The following is a 23391-nucleotide window of genomic DNA, read 5'->3' as shown; positions in this document are numbered from 1 at the left end:
AGTTACGCACTTAATCAATCAGTCAGTCACGCTTCCACCTCATTATTAAGCAAATCAGTCATCCTTCCACCCATCAACTCCACCATTAAAATCAACCATTTAATCAAGCATCCATTTAGTCAGCCAGTCTGCAAACAGGGAACCAGTCACCCACTCACTTACCATCTTATCCAGGCATTGATTCACCAATCAGTCAGTCAGTCGGTCATTCAGTCTGTCACTCACTCACTCACTCACTCACTCACTCACGCAGGTAACGATGAAGAACAAGCAACAGATCATTCACTTACTCACTCACTCACTCATTCATGCAAGTAACGATGAAGAACACGCAACAGATCATTCACTTACTCACTCACTCATCCATGCAAGTAACGATGAAGAACAAGCAACAAATCATTCACTCACTCACTCACTCACTCACTCATGCAGGTAACGATGAAGAACAAGCAACAGATCACTCACTCACTCACTCACTCATGCAGGTAACGATGAAGAACAAGCAACAGATCATTCACTTACTCACTCACTCACTCATGCAAGTAACGATGAAGAACAAGCAACAGATCATTCACTCACTCACTCACTCACTCACTCACTCATGCAGGTAACGATGAAGAACAAGCAACAGATCATTCACTCACTCACTCACTCACTCACTCACTCACCCACTCACTCACTCATGTAGGTAACGATGAAGAACAAGCAACAGATCATTCACTTACTCACTCACTCACTCACTCACTCATTCATGCAAGTAACGATGAAGAACAAGCAACAGATCACTCACTCACTCACTCACTCATGCAGGTAACGATGAAGAACAAACAACAGATCATTCACTCACTCACTCACTCATTCATGCAAGTAACGATGAAGAACAAGCAACAGATCATTCACTCACTCACTCACTCACTCATGCAGGTAACGATGAAGAACAAGCAACAGATCATTCACTCACTCACTCACTCACGCAGGTAACAATGAAGCACATGCGTGAGATCATATAAATTTACCCCCACACCTGCTTCTCACGCACTCACTCACTCACTCACTCAGTCACTCACTCAAACACCCTCTCATTTCCGCACGCCCTCCCGCAGGTGACGATGAAGCACATGCGTGACATCATCGGCTACAAGAACGGGGACAGCATCCTGGCCCCGGGCGGCTCCGTCAGCAACCTGTACGCCGCCCTGGCCGCACGCCACAAGATGTTCCCCGAGTACAAGAAGAAGGGGCTGAAGGCGCTGCCGGGCGAGCTGGTCATGTTCACCTCCCTCCACGTAAGTACACACCTGACCTTTGCACCTACACCTGCACCTGTCCTCTACACCTTTTCCTGGCCTCCTTATACCTGCCCTATACACCTACACCTGCCCTCTACACGTATTCCTGGCCTTTACACCTTAGATTTCAAGACCCTAACTTTACCTGACCTGAGTTTATATCTACCTGGGCCCTATACTTATACATGGCATCTTTACCTTTACATGGCCTCCACACCTGTACCTGGCTTCTGCACCTTAGATTTAAATACCCTAACTATATCTGACCCGAGTTTATACCTACCTATCTATACTTATACATGGCATATATATGTATACCTGGTTTCTACACCTTTAATTTAATTAAAGACCCTATTTATACCTGTTCTATGATCACACTTATCCTTACTCTTCCCTTCTATTTCCCGATTCTATTGAGTTTACACCTATCTATACATCGCCGCTACACTTCTACACACTTACTTTCAACCTATCTACACCCCGCCCCTCCATGCCCCTATCCGCGAGAGTTACAACTGTTTACACTCAGCATCTTCACACCCCGACACACACCTAATGCACCCTCGCTTATACCTCTACACCTCTCCGTATCTACAGCTCTCCAGGTGTGTTTTCCTCTCACCCCCCATCTACACCTCACCCCAGTGCACCCCTTTTCTCAAGAGTCTATGGTTCACGCCCTCCCTTCTACACTATTACACTCTCACCTTCTTGCATCCCTATATATGAGTTCGAATCCCTTTCCCTATCTACACCCCTGATCTACACCTCCACACCCCTGCCCCCCTATAGCTCCCCTCACCACACTACACCCACCATTTACACCCTCCTCCCTCCACCTCTTGACCTCTTCCCTCTCCATCCCCTCCTTCCTTTACCCCTCCATTCTTACTTCCCTTCTCCCATTGCTCTTTCACTCACTCCTTCCTTCCCTTCTCCCTTACACCTCTTCCCTCATGCCTCCCTCTCCCCTCTTTCCCTCCCTCCCTCACCCTTCCATCTCCTCATCTCCTCCCTTCCTCTCCCGGCCCTCCTCATATTTATTTCACTCCCCCTCCCTCCCTCCCTCCCTCCCCCTCACAATTCCTCCACCTCCCCATCCCCTCCCTCCCCCTCTCCCTTCCTCCTCCCCTGCCCCCTGCCCCTCCCCCTCTCACTGAGCCTCCGTCCTGCCCCCAGAGCCACTACTCCTTGATGGGCGCCGCCGCTGCCATGGGTCTGGGCACCGACAACCTCATCGAAGTGCCCGTTGACGAGAGGTGAGTACAAAGGAGTACAAAGGAAAAGCAAACAGCAACAGACCTCTTGGTCCTAACTAGGCTGTTTGTTGTTGCTACCATCTACTCTAATCTACGAGTCAGAGACACAGGACAGCAAAGGTGAAGGCTCCTCCCCTCCCACCAGTCCCTCCAGCCGAGGCTGGCATGAAAAGAAAGAATACTATGTAGTATAAAAAACTACAATGGAATTTTACATGGACAGAAGGAAGATCATACACGACAACTAAGCTAACACTACTTTCTGTTAGACCGGAGCAAAATAGCGGATGTTCGGGTTAGCTTCTAAATATTTGTCTAGTCGGTTTTTGAACGTGCAAATAGTTTCGCTTTCGACGACGTTTTGAGGCAGACCATTCCATACATTGATGACACGGTTGAAGAAGAAGTGTTTTGATTCATTTGAGTTGAAACGCTTCCTCGTTATTTTGTATCCATTGTTTCTTGTTACACTTGATTGAGAGACTGTAAAATAATCATGAACATTAACGTTATCGAATCCCTTGAAAATTTTAAACACTTCTATAAGGTCACCTCTTAGCCTGCGCTTTGATAAGCTGAATAAGTTCAGTTCTTTAAGTCTGTCTTCGTACGGTTTGTTTCGCAGTCTAGGGATCATTTTAGTAGCTCGACGCTGCACCCTCTCGAGTTTATCTATATCTTTTCTGTAATAGGGAGACCAAAACTGAACGCAATACTCAAGATGTGGGCGAACTAACGAATTGTACAGTGTCAATATTACTTTTTCTGATTTGTGTTCAAATGTACGACCAATAAATCCGATCAGTTTGTTGGCAGTTTTTACTACTTCTGTGCAATGTTGACTCGGTTTAAGATCGTTCGAAATTATTACTCCAAGATCTTTTTCTTTGCTGGCTTCAGAAAGTCGCACTCCGTTAATTTGATAATGAATACGATCGTTGTTGATTCCGATATGCATAACCTTGCACTTTTCAATATTGAAATGCATTTACCATGTTCGTGCCCAACTGCTTAAACGTTCGAGATCAGCTTGGAAGTGTTCTTTATCCGTTGTCGTAGTGACTCTGCTGGCTATTTTTGTGTCGTCGGCAAATTTCGATATTTTACACGATAGCCCCTCGTCAATGTCATTTACGTACACTAAAAACAGAACAGGTCCCAACACCGACCCCTGTGGAACACCGCTTTTGACATCTCGCCAGTCAGATGATATACCATTCATAACAACTCTCTGTTTACGGTCGGTAAGCCAGTCTTTGAGCCACTTATGAATATTACCAGTTATACCGTGAGCTTACAATTTACTAAGGAGGCGATTGTGAGGGACTTTGTCAAATGCTTTCTGAAACTCCAAATATACAATGTCTACTGATTGACTTTCATCGTATACATTAAAGATGTAGTTGAAGAAATCGAGAAGGTTAGTCAAACAGGAACGTTTGTTTTGAAAACCATGTTGCGAATCCTTGATTAGTCTGTTATCTTAAAAAAAACTACCATTTTTCCAAGAATGATCGTCTCCAAAATTTTGCACACGATTGACGTTAGACTGATCGGTCGATAATTACCTGGTTGGGACTTGTCGCCTTTTTTAAAGATAGGAGTTACGTTAGCGAGTTTCCATTCTAGTGGTACATTTCCTGTGTTTAGTGACTTTGAGAATATGCTCAAGAGGGGCTTGCTGATTTGATGTTTTGCCTCTTTAAGAATACGCGGGGAGATTTTATCTGGGCCGGGCGTTTTGTTTACTTTAATATTATCGATAATTTGTACTATATCACTTTCTACAATGTCGCTAATACTACTCAAGGATGTGTCATCAGTATATCTAGGGGCTTCCGGTTGCCATTCGGCTAAGATTTCTTCTGTAAAAAAGGAGGCAAAAAAATCATTCAATATGTTAGTGATTTCTTTATCATCATTCGTGGATTTGCCATTTACAGGACGGCGGAGGGGGGGGTGAGAGGGGCAAGGGTGGCTGGGGAGGTGGGAGAGAGGTGGAGGAAGTGGTAGAAAGAGGGAGAGGGAGGGAGGAAGGGAGATGGATGGGGAAGGGAGAGGGAGGGAGGAAGGGTAAAAGAGAGGGAGGAAGAAAGGGAGATGGAGAGAGGGAGAGAAAGATGGAAGGAAATATAGGAGTAGATGGAGAAAGGGAGAGAGGTAGAAGGAAGGGAGATGGAGAGAGGGAGAGAAAGATGGAAGGAAATATAGGGGTAGATGGAGAAAGGGAGAGAGGTAGAAGGAAGGGAGATTGTTGGATGGAGGGAGAGGGATTGAAGGAAGGAGAGGAATGGAAGGTGGGATGGGGATGGAGGGAGGTAGAGGGAGGAATGAAGGAAAGTATGGAGGGAGGAAGAGTAGGAAGGTGACAGAGAAACAAGAGAGGGGAAGGGGTGGAGAGAAGGAAAGGGAGAAAAAGAGAAAAGAGTGAAGGGAAGCAAAGAGAGGAAAAAGGAGTGGAGGAAAGTAAGGGATGAGGAACGGACGAATACGAAGGAAGGGAAGGGAGGAGACAGGGAAACAAGAGAAGGCAAAGATAAAGGGAAGCAAGGAGGAGAAAGGGCTGGAGGGAAGCAAGGGAAGGATGTGGTGTAAAAAAATGGAGTTAGAGGAGGAAAAAATAAAGGAAGCAGAAAGGAAAAAAGGAAGGAAGGAGACAGGGAGGAAGGGAGGAAGTAAGAGGTAGAGGGAGAGGGACGAGGAGAGGGGGGAAGGGAGAGGTCAAGATTGAGGGAGAGAAGGTGGGTGAAAAGAACAAGGAGAGGCAGGGTGGGAGAAAGCGAGAGGGGACATCTTCATTGGTGTGAAAAAGAGAGAGAGAGAGAGAGAGAGAGATTTGATTTGATTTGATTTTTTATTTTTTTATTTATTGGCCACTTCGCAATACATGGAAAAACAATAAAATAAACACTACTACAAACAGGCGAGGTCCATTGAGCCGAAGCTCTATAACGGACCTGAAATAATAATTAGTATATAAGAACTGTGCTGTGGCCCAGCCGCCACTTATTACCAAGAAATAGAACTATTACTTAATAAATACAGTAAGAAAAAAAATATATCCAATCATATATATACATATACATATACATACACATACATACATACACATACATGTACATACATGTACATACATACACATACATGTACACTTATACACATACATACACATATACACAGTCATAATAGTCATACTTATAATAATCCTAAAAAATCATTATGATTGTAATTATTGATATATACAGGTATAAAGATTCACCACTGGATATTTATATCTATACATGTAGATACATATAATCATGAAAAAGCATACAAGATAATGACAATGATGATGATAATAATAATAGCAATAATAATAACAATAACAATAACAATAACAATAACAATAATAATAATAATAAGTTATAAACAGTAAAGAATAATGTTTAATAATAACTTGAGAGAGAGAGAGAGAGAAATGACAGGGACGGAGGCAAGATTTCCGGAGTGGGAGCAAAAAGAAGGAAAACAAGGAGGATGAAGGAAGGATTTACGCGGAAGAAAGGAGGACTGAGGGAAGGAAAGGAACCGTGAGGCAGAAATGACAGAAGGAAAATGGAAAGAAAAGAGGGAGAAGGTCAGGGAGGGCGGGAGAAGACTGGGAAGGGAGGAGGAGGGGGAGGAGGAAGGGGATGAGGTTAGGAAGGAAGGGAGGAGGGGGGAGGATTTTAAGGAAGGGAGGAGGAGGAAGGGGATGAGGTTAGGGAGAGAGAGAGAGAGAGAGAGAGAGAGAGAGAGAGAGAGAGAGAGAGAGAGAGAGAGAGAGAGAGAGAGAGAGAGAGGTCTGTTTTATCTTTTATTCCTTCGTAATTACTTTTGCTATTGCTCATGTCTAATATTGGCAATTATATCGAATTACTTGTAACTTCCTGTATTATCAGTTCCCAAAGCCATTGTGATTGCTTTCGCTGCTTCTACAGAAAGTCTACGGGGATAACACGCAGTTTCGCAATGTCTGTATTTGTATTTGCCTGTTTGTCTGTCCGCTTATCATTCTGACCGTCTATTTATCTGTATACATGTATGTCTGTTTGCGCTTTCTCTATATATCTTTTTATCAATCTATCTATCTTTCTATCTATCCATCTATATTTTTCTATCTCCTCAAAACTCAAAATCACAACCTCAAGCCACATGAAATGCTAAGTGGCACGTCTTTCAGTCCATCCAAGCAATCCAGGGAGAATAAGCGTCTCAACACATCCATTCTAGCATCAGTAAAACCACTTGAACACTTTCCGTCTCCGCTCACCCTAACACCCTCCGTCTATATGTATCTCTGCCCATATTTACCACCCTCCGTCTGTCTATCCGTCTTTCTGGTCTAACACAACTTTTCCTTCCTTTCCTTTTCCCATACCATCCAGAGGTCACATGATCCCGACTGAGCTGGACCGTCTACATATTAATTTTGTCTCTGCCCTGTTTGTCACTCTCCGTCTGTCTACTTTACCTCTCTCCGTTTGTCTGTCCGTCTTTCTAGTCTAACACTTTGCCTTCCTTTGCCTTTTCCCCGCGCTGCAGAGGTCACATGCTCCCGGCTGAGCTGGACCGACTGATCGACGAGCAGAAGACGAAAGGGAAGGTGCCGTTCTTCGTGTGCGCCACCTCTGGGACCACCGTCATGGGCGCCTTCGACCCCCTCCACGCCGTGGCCGACATCTGCGAGAAGCACAAGCTGTGGTTCCATGTGGATGTGAGTGCTGGGGGTTAAGTGGAAGGGGATGTAGAGGGAGTGAGTGGTGGTTAGAGTGGTGGCGGAGAGGAGTGGAAAGGGTAAAGGGTAAAGTGGTAGCGGTGGTGGTTGTGAGGGGGAGAGATTAATGAAGCGAGGGGGGATGGGGAGGTCATCATAAGTCACCACCTGTCGCTGTCATCCATATGCAACACAGAGCAATTACGTCACAGGATGAGGGATGAAGCTGCTGTCTTTGGGGGTGGTAGTAGCAGTTGTAGTAGTTCTAATTGTAGTATCAGTAGTAGTAGTAGTAGTAGTAATAGTAGTAAAAGTAGTAGTAGTAGTGTATACATCTACCTGGTTCGCACTTACTATTTTCATTTAGTCAAGCTTGTATTTTCTTTTCTTTTATCTAAGTTTATCTACGGAAGTTTTTAATTAAACTTGTATAGGAACCCTGAATTTTTTTTTTTGTGTGTGTGAGTGTATGTGTGCGTACCCGAGCGGTTTGGGTTTCAATGTCTCCAGTTATCTAGTGTTACAAACTGTATTCCAATAACAGTTGCAGAAGCTGGTTGTGATTTTAACTATATTGTTTTCTGTGCTGTTAAGGAACCATTAGTTTTTATGTTTTTATTTTGCTTTTGAGCCCATTACTTTTTTGTTTATCGTAAAGTCTCCTGTACTTTCCATATGGTCAATCAACTAACCAGCTCCCCGTGTGTGCAGGCGGCGTGGGGCGGCGGCGTGCTGCTCTCCAAGAACCAGCGACACAAGATGAACGGCGTGGAGCGTTCCAACTCGATCACGTGGAACCCTCACAAGCTGATGGGCACGCTGCTCCAGTGCTCCACCGTGCACTTCAAGGAGGACGTGAGTGTTCCGCGGCAGTGTATGGGGAGGGGAGAGGGGAGGGGATTGAGAGAGAAAGAGAAAAAGCCTTTATTCCTTCCTTACTTCCCTCACTCCATCGCTCCCACTCTCCCCTCACTCCCTCTCCCACTCATGGCTTAGTTCCTTAACTCCCTCACTTCCTCTCTCTCTCTTACTTACTCCCTTCTTCCGTCTCTTCCATCAATCACTCATACATTTCCTTCGCCCTCTCACTCACTCCTTTCTGTCCATCAACCTTCAAGCCTTTTCCTCCCTACCTTTGTTTCCTCCCTTAGCACCCTCTTACCACCTCTTGCCTTACTCCATTAATATCACGGCCTCCCTCTCCCCCTCTCCTCCCCAACGACTTCCCTCTCTCTCTCTCTCATGGAGCTTGATGGGGGAGGGGGGCGGTAAGGGGTCAGAATTCATTATATATATGTGTTGGTATGGGGTCAGGCGGTGTCCAGTCTTGCCAACACCGCTTATTAATGGAAGAGGAAATGCTCCTTTTTATCCCTTCCTTGACTGTGAAGGAAGAGGAGCCATTCAATTTTCTCCCTAACCCTTTCCACTCTCCCTTATCCCTTTTCATTCATTCCCACTTCCTCCCTCTACCTTTCTCTCTTTCTCTCCCTCTCCCTTCCCTTAAACCTTTTATTTAAGTATGCTTCTCTCCGTTCATGTTCTGAAAGTCGTTCCCATTCTTCATTCTTTCCTTTGTTCATGTTCTTTAGCCCATTCTCATTCTTCATGCTTTCCTTGGTTCATCTTCCCTAAATCGTTCCTTTCCCTATGCTCTCCTCCGTTCATGTTCCTAAAGTCGTTCCCATTCTTCATTCTTCCCTTTGTTCATGCTCCTTAATCCATTCCCATTCTTCATTCTTTCCTTGGTTCATCTTCCCTAAATCGTTCCTTTCCCTATGCTTTCCTCCGTTCGTGTTCGCTATGCCGCTCCCGTTTTCCATGCTCCCCCCCCTCACAGTCTTTCCCGCCGGCAGGGTCTCCTCATCTCGTGCAACCAGATGTGCGCCGACTACCTCTTCCAGCAGGACAAGCCCTACGACGTCAACTACGACACGGGCGACAAGGTGATCCAGTGCGGCAGACACAACGACATCTTCAAGCTGTGGCTGCTGTGGCGCTCCAAGGTATGTGTGTGTGTGTGTGTGTGTGTAGTGAAGAGAAAGTGTTGGGAATAATATAGAAGAGATTGGAGCTGAGCCTCATGGATTAGGGAACAGAGAAAATTGATCTTGAAGATATTTTAATGTTATAAGAATACGAAGTGGACTTAGGCAGGTCATGTGTCAAATAAACAACCTAACTACAAAGGAGTGATAACGCAGGAATTGTAGGAGTCAGGACAGACCGAGGAAGAGATAGACTGATAAAACTTGAACCTTTACCGGAGCAGGTTCGAGTACAATAACATCAGACAGAGAGAGAGAGAGAGAGGTGGAGGACATTCGGAAAGGCCTTTATCCTGTAGTGGGCTAATAAAGACTGATAAAGATAATGATGATGATGACCACTATTAACAGGGTGATGAAGGGTTCGAGAAGCACATCGACCACCTGTTCGAGATGACGGAGTACATGGTGCAGCGCATGAAGCAGCACTCAGACAAGTTCGAGCTGATGAACGACGAGCCGGAGTGCACCAACGTGTGCTTCTGGTACGTCCCCTACCGCCTCAGGACCACGAAGGCCGGACCCGAGCGACACAAGCTGCTGGGAGAGGTGAGTCAGAGAGAGAGAGAGAGAGAGAGAGAGAGAGAGAGATTCCGTCATCCCCATTACCATCACCATCACCACCACGACTATCACCACCACCATCATCATCACTACCACCACCACCATCATCATCACCACTACCACCGCCACCACAACTATCACCACTACCACCATCATCACCACTACCACAACCACCACTACCACAACAACAGCAACTTTTCTACGTCTACCACCAACACCCAACCCACCAACACCACTACCAACTTCTTCACTACTTCCAACACCCACGCCACCACCATCACTGCCACTCCACTTTTCTCCTACCACCACCACCACCACCGTCACACTTCCACCACCACTACTACCACTACCACTACTATCACTGCTACTGCGATTTTCAAGTACTATCAACATCTACACCACCACCACCACCACCAGCTTTTCCACCCCAAATCACAACCCACATCATTACCACCACTACCACCAGCCACACTTCCACCACCTCTAACACCACCGAGGAGACTATGTATAGGAGATAAGGCTCTTCAGTAAAGTTTCGATGCGTTGTAAATGACACCACCATGGACGCCATCAAACGACTACTGAGATCGAAAGAAAACGACAATTTTTAGGGATAACTTAAATATTTTTATGGTATCTATTCATACTCTCCCACTTATATAGTTGTAAGGTTTATCACTTACCAATGGTTTATTCATAACATAAAGAAAAGTAGTTATGTTTTATTAAGCATTGGAGTCAACATATTCCAGTGGCCCAAATACATATAAAAAAAATGGTCACAGGATTCAGTTTTCAGCACAGCGTCAGTTACTGTTTTTTAGGCCTAAGCAAATTTTACGTCATCTAAATACATCCTACCGTAGAGCTTACTACCCTACACACCACACCACACCACCAGCACAACCAGAAACTCCCCGCATGCCGAAAGGAAGGGGAGGGGACGGGGCCATATGACAGCAAAACCACAAGCAGAGTCAGCAGGAGGGGTTGTAGAAGTGAAAGAGCACCGCAGCTTTTATACACCATTCCTACCACACACCATCACCACCACCACCACTACCACCACTTTTACCTTTACAGATCCAGCCCATCCTGAAGGGTCGCATGATGACCGCCGGCACCTTCATGATCGGGTACCAGCCCCTCGACCACCACCCCAACTTCTTCAGGAACATCATCTCCTCGCAGGCCGTCAGGAGAGAGGACATTGACTTCATGCTGGAGGAGCTTGACCGCCTTGGCTACGACTTGTAAACTGGAGGACCCAACGCCTGGAGGAGAGGAGCCAGGGAAGGAGAGGAGAGGAGAGAGGGAGGGTGAGGGTGATGGTGAAGGGGAGAGAAGGGAAGAGGGGAGGAAGAAGAAGAGGAGGATTTATTTTTCCTTCTGTAGCTAGAGGAAGGTGACCAAAATTATAAAGAAGTGAAGTGTCCACCCGAATGCAACTCCAAAATTGGTGATGATAAGAGTGGGGCAAAATGTATATTGAAATGGGGTTGAAAAATGCATTGGCTGATTTTATAGAGTGAAGTTAATGGGTCATAATTTGCTCTTATTTTTTTTTTTTTTTTTTTACCTCTTCCTTGCATCGTCTTCCCCCTCCTCGCCCTCTCCTCCTCCTCGTCCTCGCCCTGCCCCGCCTCGTCCTCCTCGTTGTCCTCCGCCGCGCGAGTGACTCTCTTCAGGGTCTGTGTTCTTGTTGTTGTTGTTGTGAGGCAGTTGTGAAGGGCAGGAGGGCTCGCGTGGGGCGGTCCGGGGCTGATCCTCCTCCTCCTCCTCCTCCTCCTCCTCCTGCTGCTCCTTCTCCTCCTCCTCCTCCTCCTGCTGCTCCTTCTCCTCCTCCTCCTCCTCCTCCTTCTCCTCCTACCACCAATCCTGTTCCTCCTCCACCTCCTCTTATCGGTACTACTGCTCCTGTTCTTCCTCCTCTTCCTCCTCCCACCACTACTGCTCCTCCTACCACGACTACTACTACTACTACTACTACTACTACCACCGTTGCTGCCGTGACACCATCGCTGCCATCAGGACCAAACGCCAAATAAATACACCACCCGTAGTGTTGCATCGCTTCACCTCGCTAACCGTTGCAAGACATCAGCCTCCACGATGTCGCAGCGCCTCAGCCGTGCTGATCACCACGACACACTCAAAGTCCACGCTCTCCCAACACTCACATGAACCACTCACGGACTCTCTGAAGGGACTCAACATGTGACCACTCACAAGTACAAAACGGAGACATGTAAGCTTCCAAGAGTCTCCACAAAGTTCAAGAGTCCTGGACCTCTGGAGTTCACGAGTTCAAAAGCGCAAGAGTTCTCGATTTCTAGAGCTTCTGAGTTCTAGAACTCATGTTAGAGTTGGAGCGAAGTCTTAGATCTCAGAAGCTCTAGATATAGAGAATTTAAGAATTCAGTTGTTCGAGAGCTCAAGAGCTCAGGAGCTCTGGAGCGCAAGAATTCTAGAATTCTATAGTTCAAGAGATTTAGAGCTTACCGAATGTGGAGCTCGAGAGCTCAAGAGTTTCAGGGACTTAGGAGTTCACGAGCCCTAGAGCTCAAGAATTCAAGAGTTTGAAAGTTCAGGAGTTCTTAAGATCAATCAGTGTGCGTTCTTGAATTCATGGGTACTGCTGCTTTGAAGTTCTGAACCTTACAAGAGTTTGAGAGTTCTGGAGCTCAAAAATCACGAGCTCACACGTTCAACAGTGCCATGGTTGAAGAGTTTTGGAGTTCATTCATTTTGTAGTTTGGGAATTCGAATTCCAATGTTGAAGATTCTCAGTTTTGAGCCCCACCGTGACCCCGCCCCGAGCCCCGCTCCGCCCCGCCCCGCCATGCCCCGCCCCGCCAAGGCACGCGTAGGCCGGCTTTTCGATCGCTTGGTTTATTCGACATGTCTTGGGCGACCTGACCTGACCCGGCCTGATATGATCCGTTGTGTGGCCGCGGCGGGCCAGGCAGGGAGGAGGTCAAGCAAGTGTTTTTCGTGTGTGTCATCGCAATTTTTCGACGTCCTGAGGGCAACTCGACCTGACCTAAGCTGACCTAACCTGACCCGCCGGTACGTGGGTCGGGGGTCACGCAGAGGCTGGGTCACGCAGGCGTTGCTCCCATGCGTGTCATGTCATCGCGTGCTGTTGTGAGAGCTTGTTGGTGTGCCGCCGCTGTCCTGTGTGGGGCGACGGAGCAGCGCGTAGCGGCCAGGAGCCACGGGCGGAGGGGCAGAGGGAGGGAGGGAAGGAGGACCCCGATCTTGGTCTTGGTCTGGGAGCTATTCACAGGATGTTCGTCAAATATCCAAAGAAAAAAATTGAAGGCTAGGGTCATAAAAGCATCAGACTTTCATCATAAGCACGTAATATCTAACTAATCCATTCCATTGTCCCATTAGAGTAAATAATATAATATTAGTAATAATAATGATAGCAATAATAAAAACTAGTTAACCAAATTTCTGAAACAAAATGAAGGACTCCAACTTATAGCATCGCCCCCCATGCCACCCCCCAATAACCCCCCTTCATTGACCCCCGTGCCCTGGCCCGCCCCGCAGCCCCTCCCCCGCCCCCCGCGTTCGCACGTGAAGAGCTTTGCCGGGATTCTATCGGAGAGCAATAATGGCTTTTGTTGTGTTGTGCGGAGGAGGGAGACACGCCCCCGCTGTCCCCCCTCCCCCTCCCCTCCCTCCCTCCTCTCCCCTTTGCCACCTCGACCCTTCACCTGTCCTCCCTCCCCTTCCCTTTCATTTCTATCCTCCCCCTTCCTCTCCTTTCCTCCTCTCCTCACTCATTCGTTCATCCCTTCCTGTCTCATCAGCACCTTCCTTTCTTCCTCTTCCTCCTCTTCCTCCTCTTTCTTATCTTCCTCTTATCACTTATACTATTTTTGTCTCTTCTTTCCCACACACGAATATTACATATAAGTTTCATTCATTAAACATCCACTAATGGCATAAGTAATAATAAAATAGTAATGATAACAACAATGAAGATAATAATGATAAGAATGATAACGATACTGATAACGATGGTAAGGCATTCGCTGTCTTGTCTGTGTGTTCGTATGTCTTTGTCTTTGCAACGCCTTCTTGAAATATTATGCCTTAGAGCCGCAGAATTTTGCCTTTGTGTGTGTGTGTGTGTGTGTGTGTGTGTGTGTGTGTGTGTGTGTGTGTGTGTGTGTGTGTGTGTGTGTGTGTATGTATGTATGTATGTATGTATTATATGTATGGATGCATGTATGTAAGTATGAATGTCTGTATGAAGCAAGCGTGTATATATGAACACTTGCATGGTTCTCTACGTCAGTGTGTGCATGCCCTCGAGCCTCTTCACTTGTTATCGACGCACGCGTTTGGCTCTCCTCTGCATGACACGCCAAGCAGCCAGCCAGTCAGTCCGCCTCGCCGCCCCGCCCCGCCCCCGTTGTTGCCGGCGCCCCGTGCTGCATCCGCCTGCCACACACTGGAGAGGAACAGCCCAAAAGGTGGTAGGAGTGGTAGTAGTTGTGGTGAGGGTGATGGTGGTAGAAGTAGTAGTAGTGGTGACAATAGTAGTAGTAGTGACATGCTGAAAACCTCCTGCTATAATTTTGATGACACGGATGTTTTCAGTTTACTACTACTACTACTACTACTACTACTACTACTACTACTACTACTACTACTACTACTACTACTACTACTACTACTACTACTACTACTACTACTACCACCACCTCTAAGGCCTTCCTCCCGGGCTGTGTCAGTGGCTGCAACACACCACGGTGCTCCTCCGTCTCGTGTCACTCTCACCAGGTCTCGTCTTCCCCCTCGCCCCCTTTTGCATGTCCGTCAGTCAGCGTTATATAAAGCATTACTCGTTCGGCTTTCCTCAGGCGCCGCGCAGGCCTCCGTAGTACTTAAGTCACCCCCTCTCCCCCTCCCTCCCTTACTTCCCCTCGAGTGCCCATCCGTCTTGTAACTCTCGCTCGGTCAGTTTCAAGCATCGGCACTTCGCAACTCGTTATCTCCTGGAACACTTCTTGCCATGCACGAGGATGTTGCAGGAAGCTTGTTATCGCTCGCCAGCCTCTTAGAAATCACGCTTCTCGGCAGGTATTCGCAGCAACACTTATATTTTCCCTTACGACTAAAATAGAACTCGCCGTGCACGCATGAAGCAGCTTAAGATCTCTTCGTGTTTATCATCTTTCCCCCAAGCTCACTTCTCGGTTATTGGCCATTTTCCAGAGTGCGTAAGTTCCTCTGTGATTATTAGGAAACGACGTGGAAAAATTTCTTCGTCTTCATTAACTTTCCGTCAATCACGCTGCACGCTTATCGGCCGACTTTCAGAGTGCGTAAGTTCCTCTGAGTGACTAAATAAATAACGACGTGAAAATTACAATTCTCGCGATGCATGAAGCAGTTTGAGGACTTTTGTTTCGTGATTATTCCGCCACTCCGCCGTGCACGCTTCAAACGTTTCAGATCTTTGCGAACAATCTTGCTGGAACCCACGAGTCAATCTCTTTTTATCTTTCTCAATATACATTTTTGCCATTCACGGGTCGGCTGCCTGACGCCTTGTTCCTCCGTCACGCCAAGGCAGTCACTCTTTTTAACTTTATTCCAACTTTATGCTTCACATTTTCTCAAGTTTCCCCTTTATTACTCCTTTTTGACGAATCAAGTCCCTCTTTTTACCTTTTTACCTTTTTCATCTCTTTGCCATGCACAGGACAGTCACGTGATGATCTGTTCCTCCATCATGCAAATTCACTCAATTTTTACCTTTCTTAAAACACGTTTGAGGCGTCCTGGAGAAGGGGAGAAAGAGACAGAGCCATTTTATACTAATCCGCACTGGGAGAGGCAAAGCAGGCTACACATCCCAGGAAAAGACAAGGTATATGTTGTAAGGGAAAAGCGACCCTTGGTACACTAAACACAAGGTCACTTTTCCCTTACAACTTGTTTCTCGTTCTTCCTGGGATGTGTAGGCTGCCTTTCCCAGTTCAACCTAGAAGAAAAATGGCCTTGTCCCTCACGCCCTTTCACTGGACGTCTCAATTTTTTGCCTCGCACGGGCCACTCGCCTGATGCTTCACTCCTCCGTCACTCGTATTTGTCATTCTCGTAACTTTTTATAAGCGCGTCGCACTTAGCTCGCGAGTCACTCTTTAGCCCCCTCTTAAGACACCTTTCTCGTTCTAATGCATGATAGAAGATGTCTTACTAACCTGACTTATTAAGATGGCATTCACACCTTTTTACGGCACCTCTCTTAGCTGTTCACACCTTGCACGTGAGTAACACAGCACTTTGTAGCATCTTTGTTAATATATTCATTCCCTTTCTACACCATGCACGAGATAATGTGTAAAATTTTTGCTTCTTCTTATTCTTCTTTTTCTTCTTGTTCTTGTTGTTATTGCTCACCTTGTTCTCGTTTTTCTTGTTCCTGACCTTGTTCTAGTTCTTGTTCTTCTTGTCCTTGTTCTTGTTCTCCTTATACCTCTTGTTCTTCTTCTAGTTCTTATTTTTCTTAATCTTTCTCTTCTTGTTCTTATTCGTCTTGTTCCTGACCTTGTTCTAGTTCTTGTTCTTCTTGTCCTTGTTCTTCTTATACCTCTTGTTCTTCTTCTAGTTCTTATTTTTCTTAATCTTTCTCTTCTTGTTCTTATTCTTCTTGTTCTTGTTCTCCTTATACCTCTTGTTCTTCTAGTTCTTGTTTTTCTTGATATTTCTCTTCTTGTTCTTATTCTTCTTGCTCTTGTTCTAGTTCTGATTCTCCTTGTACTTGTTCCTCTTCTCCTTCCTTTCCTTTCTCCTCTACCTTTTCTTCTTCTTACGGCACATCACTTCTAATTCTTTACTTCGGCTTCCTTTTCTTAGTCTCTGCCGTGCACACTTCATTTCCGTGTTCGTCGCTTGCATGTTTACGGTGCACTCCGCATGTCACTCTCCGCAGCATCTCTTTAGCCGCATCTTCGTCCCTTCTTTGTCACGCAGGGGATACTTGCACAAGGTTCTCGCTTCCTCTTGATCCTCCTCGCCATGCACATAGTTCTCCCGTGTCCGTTGCTTGCATGAATAAGGTGAGGCTCATGTTAATTAAGTCCCTCTGTCTTGTATATACTCAGCACTTTCTCAGCACTCGTAGTCAGCACTTGATATCAGCACTTGTGGCGTCAGCGCTTTTAACATCAGTATTTTGCACCTTTTATAGATCGTCAGCACTTATCGTAATTAAATCTGCACCACCTCAGCACTCAGCACTCTGTTAGGATGTAAACACGTTATGGATCACATCAGCACCACCCATAGCGAACACCACAACACGGTTAGCACTGTAATACTAGCTAGGACATCAGCACTGTATATTCGAAGCACTGTATCAGCACCCACACTCAGCACCACTCACAGCATGGTCGGCACTGTAATATTAGGACGTCAGCACGTATATAGAACTATGCATCAGCACCTACAGCGCCTTAGCAAATTAGCACATAGGTAAATCAGCACCTGACACCATTAAACTCTCAGCACATTCAGCACCCAATCAGCACTCCCTCGTACAATCTAAAAATAACACCTGCGTCGCAGCACTTACACATGGTAGTCAGCATTCCGTCAGCACCATTTTCAGCATTAAGGGTGTTCTGGACGGATAGCACAGCACTTAAAGAAGCACTCAATCAGCTTTAAGTCAGCACCGTTAAAAAGTAAATCTGAATGTCCTCTGAAGCATGATAATGTTCCTTTGAGTAATTCAGCAGCACTAAAAACTCAGCACCTCAGCACTTACTAACGTTTGTAGTATCAAGTAACGTTTTCTAGCACTTGCGAACGTTTTTCAGCACGCATTCAAGTTGTCTAGCACACGTTTATCAGCACTTACGACAGTTTTCAGCACTCATTCAAGTTTTCAAGTACTCACTAACGTTTTCAGCACTCCATCAAGTTTCAAGCACTCACTACGGTTTTCCAGCACTCATTCAATTTTACAAGCACTCACTAACGTTTCCAGCACTCATTCAAGTTTTAAGCACTTAAACGTTTTTGGCACTCAGACAAGCACATACGCACGTTATTCAGCACCCATTCAAGTTTTCCATCACTCAAAAACATTTTAAAGCACTCAGTAATGTTTTTTCAGCTATTATCAACTTTTTTCTAGCACTCACAAGCGGTTTACAACACTGAAAATATTTCCTCAACAATAATTAACGTTCTTCAGCACTCAAGAACGTTTTTATAGCTCATTAACGTTTTCTAGCTCTTACGAACTTTCTCCATTACTCGGCAAAGTTTTAAGCACTCAAAAGCGTTTTCAGCACTTACAAACGTTTATCAGCACTAACGTTTTTCAAGCACTCGCTAACGTATTTCACGAACGTTTTTAGCACACATTAACTAACGTTTTTCAGCACTAATTAACGTTTTTAGCACAAATTAACATTTTCCTGCACCAATTTTAACGTTTTCCAGCACTCACAAACGTTTTCCACCACTTGCAAACGCTTTCCAACACTCGGTAATGTTTCCCAGCACTCTTAGACCTACGTCACCTTTGCAGCACTCACCTGAGTAGCGTTGATCACCTTTGACAGCACTTCAGACTACCTGTACTAATGGCCTACCTGTCTGCATGTCATTGTTCGTGTCTCGCCTCACCTTTGTGGTCACGTTACTGCATGCCTTTACGTCTCATCTGACACCAAGACGATGCTGAGTGTCATTATGGTCGTTATCATTACCGTTATCATTGGTATTGTTAGTATCATTATTATTATTGAACTGACTAACCTCTTACTACTAAAATACATACACAAATACCCCCTTCTCTCTCTCTCTCTCTCTCTCTCTCTCTCTCTCTCTCTCTCTCTCTCTCTCTCTCTCTCTCTCTCTCTCTCTCTCTCTCTCTTCCCTTTACATCTATTTCACCCTCTTTCTCCAATTCCTCCCGTTCTTTATTATAAAAACCTCCCTTGTTACTGCCATTATTCATCCCCCTCCTTCTCCCTTTCCTTATCATCCCTCTCCTTCGCCCTCCCCTTCTCCTCCCCTCCCCGTGTCCTCCCCTCCCCTCCCCTCCCCTCCCCTAACAGAGACAGGAGTGCAGGGGAGGGAGGAAGGGAGGCAGGCCTACCGTTGTTGTTGTTTACTACCATTGTTTACGAGAAGGGTCAACTTAACCTTATACTACAATCACCGCCGCCACTACGGATAGCAAAGATCTTTATCAAAACTCTATGTGCGTGTAGCTGTAGGGAGGATGTGTCTCTGTGTGTTGATGTGTAATTATGTGCAAGCTGTATGTAGGCAGACCACTGTTGGTACACATATACATATATAAATATTATTATTCTGATAATTATTATTCTAGAGAAAGATTTATTTGTTATTGTGTATAAAATAAACACAAGCAGCAAGATCCAATGTCTTCCAATGATGCTTAGTATTAGGTGTTGTGTGTGTGTGTGTGTGTGTGTGTGTGTGTGTGTGTGTGTGTGTGTGTGTGTGTGTGTGTGTGTGTGTGTGTGTGTGTGTGCGTTTGTGTGTGTGTGTGTGTGTGTGTGTGTGTGTGTGTGTGTGTGTGTGTGTGTGTGCACGCACCCATGCGTGTCCATGCGTGTATTTGACTGTACGCATTGTGTGTGTGTGTGTGTGTGTGTGTGTGTGTGTGTGTGTGTGTGTGTGTGCTTGTGCGTGTGTGCGTGCGTGCGTTTCCGTCGCGCGTCGCGTCCCGCACTGGATTTGTCGTGTGTGTATATGTGTGTGTGTACATAATTTGGGACAACTATGCACGTACACGCGAGTAGCTGATGTAGAATTGTGTCAATGTATACAAGTGTTGTGTGTACATTGCAGTTCTCGTGTGTAGATATTGCCACCGTCGTGTGTACGTATACATGTGTGTATCGTTGTCTCAATGACCGTGTACATTAAGCTAAGGTTATAGAGTATATATACATGTATAGAGAGAGAGAGATTATTATGTATATTACGGACGCACTTCTGTGCACCACTCCACTTACTTAGTCCTGCTGTGGCGAGGAGGAAACAGCGACGGACGACGGACGGACAGACAGACAAACGAACGGACAGGCAGACATATACACGAACAGACACACAGAGAGATACACAGACCTGCACAGACAAACACAGGAAGATGAACAGACACACGCATACACACACAATTAGACACATACAAGTACACCATCCCCACACACACACGCGAACAGACAGACGACAGACAGACAGACAGAAAGTTAAGAATCTCATGCTTGTGAAGCTTCCAGAGCATTTTGTTGTGGCGCGGTAGGGTGTCAGAGGGAGCTGGGTGGGCAGGGTGACGCTGGGAGTGAGCTAGGGTGTGCAGGGTGAAGGGGAAGGCGTAAGATTGTGAGGGTGGTGTATAAGGGTGAGGAAAGGAGGGTGTAAACAGGTGAGGGTGAGCAGGGTGAGGAGGAGGAGGAGGCCGTGAGGGCGGTCAGTCAGGGTGAAATAGGGTGTAAGGATTTGGAGGTAAGATTAGGGTGAGCAGGGAGATCGGAGTGAGTGAGGGTGTAATGCAGGTGTGAGGGTGAGATTAGGGTGTGAGCAGGTGGTAGTGTGTAGGTAAGTAGGAAGAGGTAGGTAGCAGTGGCCAGGGTGAGCTACAAGGGTGTCCCAGGGTGAGTTTAAGGATGTGAGGATGTCCCAGGGTGTCGCTAGGGTCTTTAGTTGAAAATGATGAAAACATAAGTGCAGATTCAGTGGTGATGATAAAAATGATAGTGATGAAAATGATTGTGACGATGATGGTGATGAGTCTGTGGCGGCGCTCAGGATGACTGTACTTGTTGCCTGAAGACGTTTAAGGCTTCATTAACCTAACCTTCTTGTATCTTTCCCCTCCTTCCTTTACCTCTCCTCTATCCTACCCCAAGCCTATGAAAAAAAATAATAACTCATATCACAGAGCCCTTGCAGGAACACCCTTCTCTCACCCCCCCCCCCTCTCCCTCCTTCTCTTCCCTCTCCCATCCCTTGCTCTCTCATTCAACTTTTTCCCTCTTCTTTACTTCACTATAACCTCCCTCTTCCCCCTCAGTCACCTTTATTAACTTGAAAAAATACCCGCAATGTCAGAGAGCCCTTGCAGTTCCTCTTTCTCCCTTCTCCATTTAACTTCCCCATCACCAGTGTTATGACTTGAGTAACTTCCTTCCTCACTCCACTATCCCTTCCCTTCCATTCTTATTCCAGTTCTTGCTTTCTTCTCCTCCTTTCTTACCTCTTCCTCCTCCTCTTTCTCCCAGCTCGTTTGTCATTCTCATGCATACTTACCTGACGCCGCCTAGAATGATTATGATGATGAGTGATTGAATATGGTGTGACTGTTGCGATGTAATGATGAGAGATAATACTTTGGGGTTTCTCCAGATATTTCTTGAGTTTATAATAGCGAGTGAAGAAGAAAATATAAGTGAAGCCAAGTATTCGAAAGCTTGGTCAGAGAGGTGAAGAACTTATAGATTTGAAGAGATGTTGATATGTTGTTATAGCTTGGAAGATGATTTAAGACAACATTATAGCTTAGGACTGAAGCTAAGAGCATAAATCTATAGCTTGAAAATAAATTAGGAAATATTTATAGCGAGGGAGAGAAATTAATACCCTGTTGCATAGTTTGACAGATCATTTATAAAAGTATATTATATTGCGTCAGAGAGGAATTATTAAAATCATGTTATTATAGTTTGGGAAAGAGATTATAATGCATGCTGAAGCCTTTGTTGAGGTGTTGTGGAGGAGGGAATGGATGGAGTATTGTGAGGAGATTTGTGTTGTGAAGATGTTGATGATTTATAGTGATGGGAAGAAAATGAAGATGCTGTGAAATGTTGGGCTATTTTGTTTTGCATAGTGTTCGAAAAGATGTGTAGAGCTGAAAAAAGGGTGTTGTTGTTTAGAGGTTTGTGTTGCGAGATAAACGTACGCTGTGCTGTGTTGTGTTGTGTTTTGCTGGTTAAGAAGAGATGAGTAGGCCTGAAAAAAGAGAAAGTGGTTGGTTACCGTTGTTTGAGATTATTTATGGCAGTGGAATGGAGATCAGTACGCTGTGTTAGGTTGTGTTATGCTGTGTTGGAGGAGAAAAAGCTGCCGGGTTCAATGAGAGAGTAGAAGGAAGAGGCGTGCCCGAAGGAGGAAAGCTTTGCCCAAGGAAGAAGAGGAAAATACTAAAAATCAAAGGTTAATAATGACGGTGAAGGGAACTCGTACGTTCATCACCAGGGAGCGAGTCAAGATGCAAGCTGGAGGAGGAAAAGAAAAATCATTAAAAGTGAAAATGACAGTCCTACCTTTTTTTCTTTTTGATTCAGAAAACCGCTTGTTGAAAAAAAAAAATCGTACGTGTGATATAAAATGATAAAAAAAGAATAGATGTTGTGTGCTGTTATGTGATTTATTTAGTAATGAAAGAGAGCAAAAGTGAAAATTGATGAGAAAAAGGAATTCAGTAGAGAGGTGATGTATTAGTGAGCTAGAAACGACAAAATGTGGTAAAATAAAATAATGGTGAATTCTGGCAATTATGTAAATGTGGGAAGACTTGAAATATTGACTCTGAACAGAACAAAATTACTTTCTTTCACGTGCATGACTGAATAAAAGATAGAGAACTAAACACCCATGGAAATTCAGTTGGAAAAAATACATCTGTATTTATGTACGTGAGTAACGAATTGCAGCAAAGTCAAGTTGGTAATGTTTCGGTACGTGACGAAAAAATTAATCACGAATAGTTTGTGTAAATAAATGTCCAAACCAACTCTACGGAGGCCATCATGTTTGTGTGTTTGTTTATATGTTCCCGTTTGTAAAATATACGATACACTGTTCAGAATGGGAGACTAACAGATTAAAAAAAAAAAGGAAAGAAGAAGAAAACGAACAATACTCGGCTTGTGAATAAAATAAAAAAATGTCATTCTTCCAAACATAAAAATGTCGAACGTTCACCTTTCGAAGAGCATCATCATGTTGTGTGTTTGTTCAGTGTTTGTTTGCCCCCACGTGGTGTGTTTCCCTGTGGCTTTCCTCCTCCAGACCGCAGACCTGTCGTGAACGCTGCAATAAATATGGTCACCTGACGGAGCCGTGTTTGCCTCTCCCTCATTGCCACTTGATTCCTGATTGCCTCTGTATGTCTGTGTGAGTGTCTGTCTCTGTCTGTGTGAATGTGACTGCGTGTATGTCTGTCTCTCTCTGTCTGTGTCTGTCTGTCTGTCTGTATGTATGTGTCTGTCTGTCTGTATGTATGTATGTGTCTGTAAGTCTGTCTGTCTGCGTGAGTGTGGATCTAATTGTCAGTCTGTCTCTCTGTCTGTCTGTCTGTCTGTGTCTGTCTGTATGTATGTATGAATGTATGTCTATGTATGTATATGTATGTTTTTTTTTCTCTCTGTCTGTCTGTCTGTGTTTGTTTGTTTGTCTGCCAAACACCTTCAAGCAGG

General features: G+C 45.2%; 1 protein-coding gene across 1 annotated transcript in view; it reads left to right on the top strand.

Annotated features, from left to right (window-relative positions):
- The window catches only part of LOC127008079 (glutamate decarboxylase-like), a 136425-nt gene extending 113397 nt beyond the window's left edge, over window positions 1-23028 (top strand). Inside the window, exons 5-11 of the mRNA XM_050879633.1 lie at window positions 1104-1286; window positions 2469-2548; window positions 7112-7283; window positions 7995-8138; window positions 9140-9289; window positions 9683-9880; window positions 10979-23028. Coding sequence (XP_050735590.1) covers window positions 1104-1286; window positions 2469-2548; window positions 7112-7283; window positions 7995-8138; window positions 9140-9289; window positions 9683-9880; window positions 10979-11152 — 1101 coding nt within the window. The 3' untranslated portion in view covers window positions 11153-23028. The remainder of the gene's footprint in view (window positions 1-1103; window positions 1287-2468; window positions 2549-7111; window positions 7284-7994; window positions 8139-9139; window positions 9290-9682; window positions 9881-10978) is intronic.
- The last annotated feature ends 363 nt before the right edge of the window (window positions 23029-23391 follow it).

Source organism: Eriocheir sinensis, chromosome 37 (assembly GCF_024679095.1).
Source record: "Eriocheir sinensis breed Jianghai 21 chromosome 37, ASM2467909v1, whole genome shotgun sequence".
Classification (NCBI taxonomy): domain Eukaryota; kingdom Metazoa; phylum Arthropoda; class Malacostraca; order Decapoda; family Varunidae; genus Eriocheir; species Eriocheir sinensis.
This window is presented reverse-complemented; position numbering and strand designations above follow the sequence as displayed.